This window comes from Leucoraja erinacea, chromosome 27 (assembly GCF_028641065.1).
Source record: "Leucoraja erinacea ecotype New England chromosome 27, Leri_hhj_1, whole genome shotgun sequence".
NCBI lineage: Eukaryota > Metazoa > Chordata > Chondrichthyes > Rajiformes > Rajidae > Leucoraja > Leucoraja erinaceus.
This window is the reverse complement of record NC_073403.1, coordinates 30,215,703-30,228,027: the sequence shown is the minus strand read 5'-3', so window position 1 is coordinate 30,228,027 and position 12,325 is coordinate 30,215,703. Positions and strand designations below refer to the sequence as shown.

At 42.5% G+C, this 12,325-nt stretch overlaps 1 protein-coding gene across 1 annotated transcript in view; it reads left to right on the top strand.

The window, feature by feature from the left end:
• The window catches only part of LOC129710391 (sodium channel protein type 2 subunit alpha-like), a 241,316-nt gene that overhangs the window by 93,293 nt on the left and 135,698 nt on the right, over positions 1-12,325 (top strand). Inside the window, exon 5 of the mRNA XM_055657358.1 lies at positions 4,366-4,494. Within this exon, the coding sequence (XP_055513333.1) occupies positions 4,366-4,494 (129 nt within the window). The remainder of the gene's footprint in view (positions 1-4,365; positions 4,495-12,325) is intronic.

Genomic DNA, 12,325 nt, shown 5'->3' with positions numbered 1-12,325 from the left:
AAAAAAAAGCTGGAAAAACTCAAGTCTGACAGCATCTGTGGAAATAGAAGCAGAGTTATCATTTCAGATCAACAGTAACTCTTTATCAGAGATTTTCCCATTGTTTGGGGAAAGTTAGCTGGAGTCAGAAGAGAGGAAGTCACCATTTGTAATGCATGGTTCGAGTGTAGCTGTTGATGGAGAAAGGTATAAATGAGTATTGAAGGATGGAAGGATGGCTCGAGGAGGCAATCAAATCCAGTGAGAACACTCAACCTGGATTTAGGTCAGGAAAGAATGCAGATGGTGAAGCTTCAGCTAGTTTAATGTTGATTAAAGGTTCAACTTGAAATTCCTGCAGCTAGATCTCCAAGCCCATCCATAACCATATGGAGCCCTAAATCGACCTCAGCGGTGAGATAGGCTGTGGGAGAACTGATGATGATACAGTTAGAAGTACACTGGCAGCGAATCTATCATGGAACCTAGAAGAGTACAGCACAGGAACAGGCTCCTTGGTCCACAATGTCGAATATGATGTTAAGACCAACTCTTATCTGCCTGCATATAATGCATATCCCTCCATTCCCTGCATGTCCATGTGCCTATCTAAAAGTCTCTTAAACACCACAATCGTCTCTGCCTTCAGCACCACCCCTTGCAGCGCATTCCAGAAACCCACCACCTCTGTGTAAAAAGTCTTCTCCTTTAAACCTTGCACCTTTCACCTTAAAACCAGGTTGTCTACTATTTGACATTTCCTTCATGGGAAAAAGGTGGTGACTGCCTATCTATGCATCTCATAAATCTCATAAAAAGGCTTTTCACTGTACCTGTGACAATAAGCTAAACTAAATGTTATATACTGCTATCAGGACTCCAGCGTTCCAGACAAAACAATTCAACTTCAATTCAATGTCAACCTTCTCTCCCAGTAGCTAAAACCCTCTAATCCAGGCATCATTCCGGTAAACCTCCTCTGCACCCTCCAAAACTTTCCAAAATATGGGGCTGGAAAAAGTAGATCTGTCGTTTTTAAATGTGCCTCCTATTTAAAAATAGATTAATCAATTGTAAATAAATTCTTAAAAAGTTAGTGTAAATTTAGCCAAAATTCTGATTCTACTGTAAAGTAATTAAAACCATAAATATGAAATGAAAGAAAGAAAAATAACCAAGAACTTAAACCTGAACTTGCTTTAGAAATGAAGATCCGTCATTCCATTCAAATGAGTGGGATTGTATCTTGAATGCTGACTATGGCAGCTTTCAGTCCACAGTTCAGGACAATCTGGAACTGTCCCCAGACTCAATGGCATACGGAGCAAAATGGGGCAGAGGTCAGGTTTGCCAGAATCTGATCTCCAACTTATTTCAAACTTCTACGTCAGAGTACAGAGATTTATTGATTTTATTGATTTTACAACTTTATAATGTATGTCATTCTGCAGACGCTCACTAAATCTAATCCAGACAGGCCTTTAAACTCCACGAAAACAAATATCTCAATATTTTTTCTTTACTCATCATCTCTGTTACATAAATAGTAAACACACTGATGTCTGGAACATTACTGAGAATAAGGTCATGTGTATCTTTGCCAACATGTGATCGTTACATTCCTGTTCCGCTCTCAGGCTTCACTTCATGGTTTAGTTTAGTTTAGAGAAGCAGAACCTTCGACCACCGAATCCGCAGTATCCTACATACACTAGGGACAATTTCCATGTATACCAGGCCAAATACCTACAAACCTAGACGTCTTTGGTGTGTGTGAGGTGAAAATCCAGGCAGGTCACGGGGAGAACGTACAAATTCCGTACAGATAAGCACCTGTAGTCAGGATTGACCCCGGTTCTCTGGCGCTGTAAGGCAGCAACTATACCGCTGCGCCACAGTGCTGCACATACATTATTAAAGGCCATTCAAAGCAAGTAGCTAATGTGTCACATGCCTGTGATAAAAGTTGTGAAGTTCAATCTCAGCTACGATTTGGTCTCCATATTAAAGTTCATGAAAAGCCAGAATTGCTAGATCTAAAAATGCACTGATTATTATAGGAAGAAAGATACTCTGCACCGTTGAACGTTTGTTTCACACATTGACACTCTGCATCTCATTTGCCACCGTTTTGGACTGTTGCAATTTTTCTGGTAAAGGTGCTCATGTAATGATGTTGGGTAGTTAATGTTGTTGCAGGAATGAAGGTGCTATCACTGGTATATAGGGTTGTCAAAAAGATTTTTGGCATATTGGCTTTCATCAATCAGAGTATTTATTATAGATGTTAGGAGGTCATGTTGCAGTTATATAAGACATTGGTAAGGCCACATTTAGAATATTGTGTTCAGTTCTGGGCACCATGTTACAGGAAAGATGTTGTCAAGTTGGAAAGGGTACAAGGATATTGGCAGACTCGAGGGTCTGAGCCTTAGGGAGAGGTTGAGCAGGTTGGGACTACACTCCTTATAGCGCAAGAGGATGAGGGTAGAATAGATTGGGTAGATGCACAGAGTCTCTTGCTCAGGGCAGTGGAATCGAGAACCTAAGGACATAGGTTTAAGGTGAATGGGGAATGATTTATTAGGAATCTGAGGAACTTTTTCACACAAAGGGTGGTGGCTGTATGGAACGAGCTGCCAAGGGAGGCAGTTGAGGCGGGGACTATTGCAACATTTAAGAAACAATAAGACAGGTACGTGGATTAGAGATTTAGAGGGATATGGGCAAAATGCAGGCAGTGGGACTAGTGTAGATGGGATATGCTGGTGGGTGTGGGCATGTTTTGCCAAAAGGCCTGTTTCCATTCTGTATCACTCTATGACTATGAATGATGATGGACTGGTGATATCTTTCCAAATCAAGATGATGTGTGACTTGGAAGGGAGCTGAGAGTGGTGGGATTCCTGTTCCTGCTACCTTTGCCCTTCGTGGTGGTAGAGGAGATAGGTTTAGGGGTGCCAGCAGTTGCCTCAGTGAGTCATTGGGGTGCATTTTGCAGACAACACACACAGTAGCCACTCTGCTGTTAGTTGAGGGTGGTTGCTGTGATACCAATCAAATGGACTACTTTGTCCTGGGCTATACTAACCTTATTTTAGTTTAGTTTAGTTTACAGATACAGCGCAGAAACCGACCCTTTGGCCCACCAAGTCCGTGCCGACCAGCGATCACCCCATACACTAGCACTATCCTACGCACGAGGGACAATTCACAATCTCTACTGAAGCCAATTAACCTACAAACCTGTACATCATTGGAGTGTGGGGGGAAACCGGAGTACCCGGGGAAAACCCACGCGGTCACGGGGAGAACATGCAATGTGCAGCCAGCACCCATGGTCAGTGTTGAACCCGGGTCTCTGGCGCTGTAAGGCAGCAACTCTACCGCTGTGCCAGTAATCCGTGTGTATTTTGGGGACTCCACACACAGTAGCCACTCTGTTGTTAGTGGCCGGAATGAATATTCAGGGTGGTAGATGTGATGCCAATCAAATGGATGACTTTGTCCTGTGCTATACTGACGGTCTGCAGAGCTTTTGGAACTGTGTTCATTCAGAATATTCCATTTCACTCCTGGCTTGTGCCTTAAAGCCTAGTGGAGTCACCCACCACAGGCTATCCATCCTCTGACCTGATCTTGCAGCCAGGCTATTTATGTGACATATCTGGTTGGTTTTTAGTCACCAGCGACTGCCAGGATAATAATGATGGCGGATGGAGTAATGGTAAACTGTCAGGATATATGATTAGACTTTTATTGGCGATCTTTATTGCCTGACAGTTTTATCGAGTGAATATTACTTGTCACTTAGCAACACATAGTCATGCCACACACACACATTGGCCCTTCTGCCCAACTCATCCATGCCAACCAAGATGCCCTTGGTAGGATAGTCCCATTTGCCCATGTTTGGGCCATATCCCTCCAAATAGCCATGTATCTAATCAAGTGTGTTTTAAATGCTGTTATAGTAGCTGCCTGAACAAAAGCCTTTCTTATCACTCTGTCTACCTGTGACGCCACTTTCAGGGAACAGTGTACTGTACTCCTAGATCCTTCTGCTCTACACTACAATCTAAATCTAAACTAAACCAAAGGTGTTATTAGCCATCTGTAGAGAATAAAGTGACATTCGTGTGGGGCTAGCATAAACGGGTCCTTGATGATGTGCGTGAATTTGATGGGCCAAAGGGCCTGTTTCCTTGTTGCGTGACTGATTTTGCTAAATGTCTTGCAGTGGTTGGTTCTGTAGCTCTGATGGTCACCTGTTCACCTCCCTACATCAGTGTGGTGTTTTAAAAGCTCTGCTTATGTTGCTCTCTGATGGACATTAAGTAGCCTGATAGATGTTTCTACTTAATTATTTCAATTGTACATTGGCAGGTACGCCTTCACTGGGATCTACACCTTTGAATCAATGATAAAGATCTTTGCCCGAGGATTTGTAATTGATTCCTTCACCTTCCTCCGAGACCCTTGGAACTGGCTGGATTTCAGTGTCATCACAATGGCGTGAGTAGGAATTATCTCCATTATCATTAAATTCCTTCAGGTGGAAGTTCCAGTGATGTGTGGCCAGCGCGAGCCATGTTAAACAAAATATTTTGTGCACCAATTCTGAATTATCAACCAAGCTGCGCAGGTGGCGGCCATTGCTGGCTTCCCCTTCATGCCAGTGGAACCTTGTAAATGTATCTGTTGCAATGGATACCGATGTGAAACAGATGATTCCATCCTACAATTGTTTTCTTCCATTCTTCTGCCAAAATGTTTATGGGGTAAGGTAGATATGGATATATCCCCAGAAACTATACCCAGATATACCTAAAGAAACATCAAGTACTGATCCCTCAGCAGGTCTGGCAACATTTCTTGAAAAGATGGACAGACAACGTTTTGGATTGGGACCATATTTCATCCTGATTTCAGTAGCGGGGAGAATGGTGGAAGAGAGCTGGGGGCAGGACAAAGCCTGGCAAGTGATAGATGGATACAGGTGAGTGGGGCGGTGATTTGCAGATGAGTGGACAAAGGCCAAAGATGAAAAAAAGACAAAGGCTGAGAGAGAAGGGGAGAAGGGATGTGAAAAGTGAAGCCAGAGGAAGGGATATAGGGATCAGGAGACTGAGGGAATCACAGTTTTTTTTCTACCTTTTGCTTTTTTAGTCATAACCTATGTCCACTTCACCAAAATAACATTTATTGTGACTGTTTCTCACCAATTCCACTCTCAAATCCTGGATGCAAAATGAAGCAACTTTTAAAACAAAAATCAGCATTTACCTATCCTATATTACTGCCCCAGCAGAACGACTGGATTGCTGCTACACCTTGCATCCATATGCTTCATAACTGCCTGGCTGGTTACTCAGGCCTGCAGCGATGATGTCATGTCCCTGATCTATACGAGCACAATGAGCATGTGCGTCTCTTTGAGGAAGGAATTCCCCATTGGACAGGTGTCCCAATGGGACATATCCCTTCTATTTCAACAGCAGTAGCTCAGATGTGTGTGTCTCTCTAATGTGCAGCGAGTACTGTGCACAGTCCATTACCAGAGGGCAAGACTCCTGAATACTTTCTCTCTACATTAAAACAGTTTAGACTTCACCTTAGACTCCAGAGATACAGCGTGGGCTCACCAAGTTTGCACAGACCAGCTATTACCAAGTACACTAACACTATCCTGCACACAAAGGACAATTTTAGCATTTTTACCAAAGCCAATTAACCTACACGTTTTGGGAATGTGGGAGGAAAGCGGAGCACCCAGACAAACCCACATGGTAAAGGGGAGGACGCACTAACTCCGTACAAACAGCACCTGTAGTCAGGATCAAACCCGGGTCCCTGGCGCCGTGAGGCAGCAACTCTACTGCTGTGGCACAGTGGCGCAGTAGTATAGTGATTCATGTACATGACTAGTTTATAGAGCAACACTGTTTTATGGAAACCAGTAAAAAGTCTAGATCAGCAATGTTTATTTAAAATGTTAGTATCATGTCGCAAAACCCTGTTGCCAAGCAAATAATATTTATGACAATTAAGCTAATGGAAACCTTTCAACATTTTGGACTAGATTAACTTTATATTTCTGCTTTAGAAATTTTAATAGGGAAGGTTCAGTGAGAATGACGTATAATGGGGCCATCAACCCTCCTCTACTCTCCTGATCCTGAGTTCTGCATAGATCACGTATTTAGATGGATTCACTACAGATTAATGCTCATATTAATAACAGCATAACACAGGGATATGGAAATAAATGTAATGCAGCAATGTGGAAGGTTCTTTCTCTTTGTGGATCTTTTGTGGACCCGCCTCCCTCTCCGATGAACATTGGACTCCCAATGTTTTCCTGTTTAGTATCTGTCCAGTTGTCCCTCATCATTGTGTATAGGAGTGGTTTGGACAGAGAACAGTACAGCATAGGAACTGGCCCTTCATCCCACAATGACTGTGCTGTACATGATGCCAAGACCAACTTTTATCTGCCCGCACATTATCCATATCCCTCCATTCCCTGTATATCCATGTGCCTACACAAAAGTCACAAAAGGCACATCTCACCTGAAACCTATACCCTCTTGTCTTTGACATTTCCACCCTCAGAAAATGGTTCTGACTGTCTACCCTTTCTTTTCATCTTCTAACTTTATATACTTCTGACAGGTCTCCCTTCAACCTCCGGCATTCCAGAGAAAACAATCCAAGTCTATCCAACATCTCGTTATAACTAAAATGCCCTGAAGCAGGTGACATTCTGGCAATCCTCCTCTGCACCCTTTCCAAGCCTCTGTACTCTTTACAAAGCCCCCACATCTTTCCTGCGCTGGGGCGACCAGAACTGTGTGTGTTTTGCGTCACATTGCCATTGTGACTGTATTCAATAATACCCAATGGTTGTGAAACACTTTGGGATTGTCTGAGTTCAGGAAAGGTCAAGTGTCAAGTGTCAAGAGTGTTTTATTGTCATATGTCCCAGATGGGACAATGACATTCCTACTTGCTGCAACACGACAGAATATGTGAATATGTAAACATTGGACATAAGGGGGGGAAGAGAAAAAAAAGTTCAATATATAATTTGTAGAAAGACAGATTCCTTCTTTGTTTCATGTATGTTGCTCAACATAAAACTTTACCCTGAGTTTTGGCCGATGAAGGTTTATACAAATTACCTTCACGGATCAGCCTCTGTTTACAATATGGCCATTCTCTGTTCATTTATTTCATATCCAACCAAACTGCAAAATCTCACAGATCTTCACACTAACGAGACAGTATTTTGGATTCTTCTGCGAATTTATGCCCATGAATAGTTGAATTGCATGGACCACCGCAACCACGACAAGAACAGAATTTGTTTCTCCCAGTTAACAGAAGTTGCGAGTTCTGCAATTAGTATCAGTCATCAAGGCTGTGGTTAGTGAAGTGGAATTGTCTGACATTCCCTACTGAGCACACATGTTGTAGAATGTTTGCAACATGAGCTTGACTTCAGCAGGGACTATTATTATGGGCATATCACAGTACCTCTGAAACCCTGTCCACTCTTCGACAGTCGTCTGGAACCAAACCTCACAGCCACAGCTAGGAAGTATTCAGTCAATAATTCATCAGTGAGTCATGGAGTCATAGTCACACAGCATCACACAGCCTTTGGCTCGACCTGTCCATGCCAAACAAGATGACCCATCTAAGCTAGACGTGCTTTCCTGCATTTGACCCATATCCCTCTAACCCTTCCCAATCCATGTACCTGTCAAGTGTCCTTTAAGTGTTTTTTGCACTATCTACCTCAACTTCTTCCACTGACAGCTCATTCCACATACCTCCCATGCCTGTGTGAAAAAGTTGCCCCTCAGTTTCTTATTAAATCTTTCCACTCTCACCTTTAAGCTATCTTCTCTAGTTTTTGATTCCCTTACCGAGATATTCCTATTCGGGATGTGCATTCGCCATTTCAATTTTGTCCACCTCAGTAAAATCACTCTTATTCTCCATGGAATAGTCCTAGCTTGCCCAACCACTCTCTATAGCTCAGGCCCTCGAGTCCCGGCAACATTTTCGTAAATCTTCTCTCCAGTTTAATGAGATCAAATATTTCGCTTTGTGGATGTTTGCTATATATTTCGCTATATGTTTGCAAATATTTCGCTACTAATGGATGTTTGTTCAATCCTGTATGGTTTGAGTTTGAGTTTGTGTTTAGTTTATTGCCACGTGTTTCAAGGTACAGTGAAAAGCTTTAGTTACCAGTCAACAGAAAGACAGTACATGATTACAAACAAGCCATCCACAGTGCGCAGATACATGATAAAGGGAATAACATGAAAAATGTTTAGTGCTAGATAAATCAGTAAAGTCTCATCAAAGATAGTCTGTCTCCAATGAGGTAGATAGTAGTTCAGGACTGCTCTCTAGTTGTTGGTAGGATAGTTAGGTTGCCTGATAACAGCTGGGAAGAAATTGTCCCTGAATCCGGATGTGTACATTTTCCCCGATGGTAGAGGGGAGAAGAGGGAATGGCCAGGATGCGGCTCGTCCTTGATTATGCTGGTGGCCTTTCCGAGGTAGAATGAGGTGCAAATGGAGTCAGTGGAAGGGAGGATGGTTTGTGTGATGGTCTGGGCTGCACCACACAAATTTCTGTAATTTCTTGCGGTCTTGGATGGAGCTGTTCCCAAACTGTGCTGTGATGCATCCCGATAAAATGCTTTCTACGGCGCATTTGATAAGAGATGGTGTTAGATGGAGTCATGTGCTCCAATCTAACAGCTGTTGCATGGGGTCAGCATTGCGCATTGATTGAAGTCACAATTGCCTACTGTGAGGACTTCCGGCAGCCCCATGCCTGTGGCCTAACTGGTGTACTGGCTTCCTGCATTTTCCAAATGGGGCTTGCATGGTGTCACTTGAACCGGTTCACCATCCATAACTCCCAAACACGATATGTGCCTTGACAGAGCTGAGTCTTCCTGCTTCATACCAGCAGTGTTAAAAAAATCAAAAGGCTGTATTAAGGGATGATTGATTAACAGGAGTATGAGTAGAGATATCATTCCCTGACAGTATAATGTTTCTCCTTAACATTCATTACCACCTATGTCATTAACAGAATGGATTTTTATTCCTAAAGAGGATTTTTGGATCTTATCAACATTTTTACAACTTTCTCCTAGACATACACTTACATTACAGTTAAATTAATCATTATTTCTGGACTATTTGTTCTGGACTTCATCCACTCTATCCTGAAATAGTTTTATCCTGATCAACTAGAAAAGGTAGAAAGTTAAATTATTTTTTATGCTTTTTAATCTGTACAATGAATGCAAAACTATAAAATTTCTGGTAAAGATTATATTTCCATTCCTCATACTTGAATGGATCTTGCTGGGAATTTTCTGAGTTTGACACTTATTTCAACCTAAACAATCTTTTACACAAACGCCTCTTGTTTCCAGCTTGACTTGCTTGACATTTTTACTTCAGTCTAGAACGCATTATTGGATTTGAGTGGTGGAGGAAGTATGATTTTGGACCCCAGTTATTCACAGTTTATATGATCGATTAGGCTAAGAGAATAAAATATCAGTTCAAAATTTGCAATATTAAGTTAGGTGGGATTAAGAGTACAGAGGGTGCAAATAAACTTCATGAGAGTTTGGGCAATGTCAAAGAGTGGCCAAAAACTTGGAATACAATATGGGAAAATGGTGCACAGCAGGAAAGCAGACTAAAAGCAAAAGTATCTTGGTGCTTGTACACAAGTTACTGAAGGTTAGCAATGTGCAGTGAAGAGGGCAACTGGTACATCAGATTTTATTATGAGAGAGTTTGAATACAGAAGACTTATTGAGTTTGCACAGGATCTAAAAAAGACCTCACCTGGAATATTTTCTACAGTTTTGGCTTTGTTACACAAGAACGGGTGTATCTGCCATAGTGTGAAAATTCACTAGTTGGGTTTCAGTATTGATGAGCTTGTTTAAGCAGAGGTTAAGGTGAGTGGGACTCTGCTCTATAGGGCTTAGAAGAACGTACAGATTTCTTCAAAACTTTCAACATTCTTGAAGGACACAACAGACTAGATGTGGGGTAGTTATGTCACCTGTCTGAGAAATCCAGTACCAGTGGCACAGGTATGAAAATGAAGGGTCGTTGGGGATGAACGGAGGGGACATTTCTACATGGTGAGGTTGATAAACCTCAGGAATTTTCTATCCTGGAGATCCCCAGAATCTGAATGATTCGGTTCATTCAAAATAGAGATCGAAAATGTATAGGTATTAAAGGATTCAAAATGACTTGGATTAAACAATGACTTAAAGATGTAAATTTGACCATGCTTTTGTACATTGCATTGTGAAGACGCGTCCCTTACAATCGGACTCGGGTGAATTTATAATTGGAAGCAAAGAAATGGCAGAACAGTTAAACGAGTACTTTGGTTCTGTCTTCTCTAAGGAAGACGCATACAATCTCCCAGATATTCCAGGGCACTGAAGATCAAGATTCTAGTGGAAGGGAGGAACTGAAGGGAATCTACATTAGTCAGGAAATGTTGCTATGTAAACTGTTGGGACTGAAGGCAGATAAATCCCCAGGACCTTCTTCTTCTTCTTCTTGCATCTGGCGTGCACAGCCTGAAGTTGTAGGACAACTTGTTCTATTTGATCTTATTTGTGCACACCAGGTTGATTGCATTCGTCAAAACAGGGCGGACCACGTGAAGGTTAGAATCTCCCACCCCCCACCCCCCAGGACCTGATGGTCTGCATCCGAGAGTACACAAGGCGGAGGCCCTAGAAATCATGGATGCATTGGTGATCATTTTTTAATGTTCTCTCGACGCTGGATCAGTTCCTGTGGACTGGAGGGTAGCGAATATAACCCCACTTTTTAAGAAAGTAGGGAGAGAGAAAGTGGGGAATTATAGACCAGTTAGCCTTACATCAGAAGTGAGGAAGATGCTTGAGTCGATTAATAAAGAAGTTATAGCAGCGCATTTGGAAAGCAGTGACGGGATTGGTCAAAGTCAGGGTGGATTTATGAAGGGGAAATCATGCTTGACTAATCTTCTGGAATTTTTTGAGGATGTAACAAGTAGAATGGATCAGGGAGAGCCCGTGGATGTGGTGTATCTGGTCTTTTAGAAAGCCACTGACAAGGTCCCACACAAGAGATTAGTGTGCAAAGTTAGAGCACATGGTATTGGGAGTAGGGTATTGACATGGATAGGGAACTGGTTGCCATACAAGAAGTAAAGAGTAGGAATTAACGGGTCCTTTTCAGAATGGCAGGCAGTGACGTGGGGTGCTGCAAGGCTTGGTGCTGGGACCTTCGTTATTTACAATATATATTCATGATTTAGATGAGGGAATTAAATGTGACAGCTCCAGGTTTGCAGATGACACAAAGCTGGGTGGCAGTGTAAGCTGCGATGAGGATTCTATGAGGCTGCAGCGTGACCTGGATAGGTTGGGTGAGTGGGCTGATGCATGGCAGATGCAGAATAATCTGGATAAGTGTGAGGTTATCCACTTTGATGGCAAGAACAGGAAGGCAGATTATTATCTGAATGGTGTCAGATTAGGAAAAGGGGAAGTAAAATAAGACCTTGGTGTGCTTGTACATCAGTCACTGAAAGTAATGGGCCTGTCCCACTGTACGAGCTAATTCAAGAGCTCTCCCGAGTTTAAAAAAAAAAATCAAACTCGTGGAAGCACGTAGAATGTACGTAGCAAGTACGTCGGAGCTCAGGGTGTCTCTTAACGGCTCGTAACGCTAACGGCAGGTACTCGGGAAACGTGGTAAGCTCAAGAAGACTCGTAAAGATTTTTCAAAATGTTGAAAAATGTCCACGGGAGCCCCAAGTACCTACGAGCGGCGATTGCCGTAATTCTCCGGGTTCAAATCAGAGGAAACTCGGGAGAACTCTTGAATTAACTCGTACAGTGGGACAGCCCCATAAGCATGCAGGTACAGCAGGCAGTGAAGAAAGCTTATCCTTCATTGCAAGAGGATTTGAGTTTAGGAGCAAGGAGGTCCTACTGCAGTTGTACAGAGCCCTGGTGAGACCAAACCTGGAGTATTGTGTGCAATTTTGGTCTCCTAATTTGAGGAAGGACATTCTTGTTATTGAGGGAGTGCAGCATAGGTTCACCAGGTTAATTCCCGGGATGGCAGGACTGACATATGATGAAAGAATGGGTCAACTGGGCTTGTATTCTCTGGGATTTAGAAGGATGAGAGGGATTCTTATGGAAGCATATAAAATTATTAAAGGATTCGACTGGCTAGATGTAGGAAAAATATTCCCGATGTTGGGGGAATC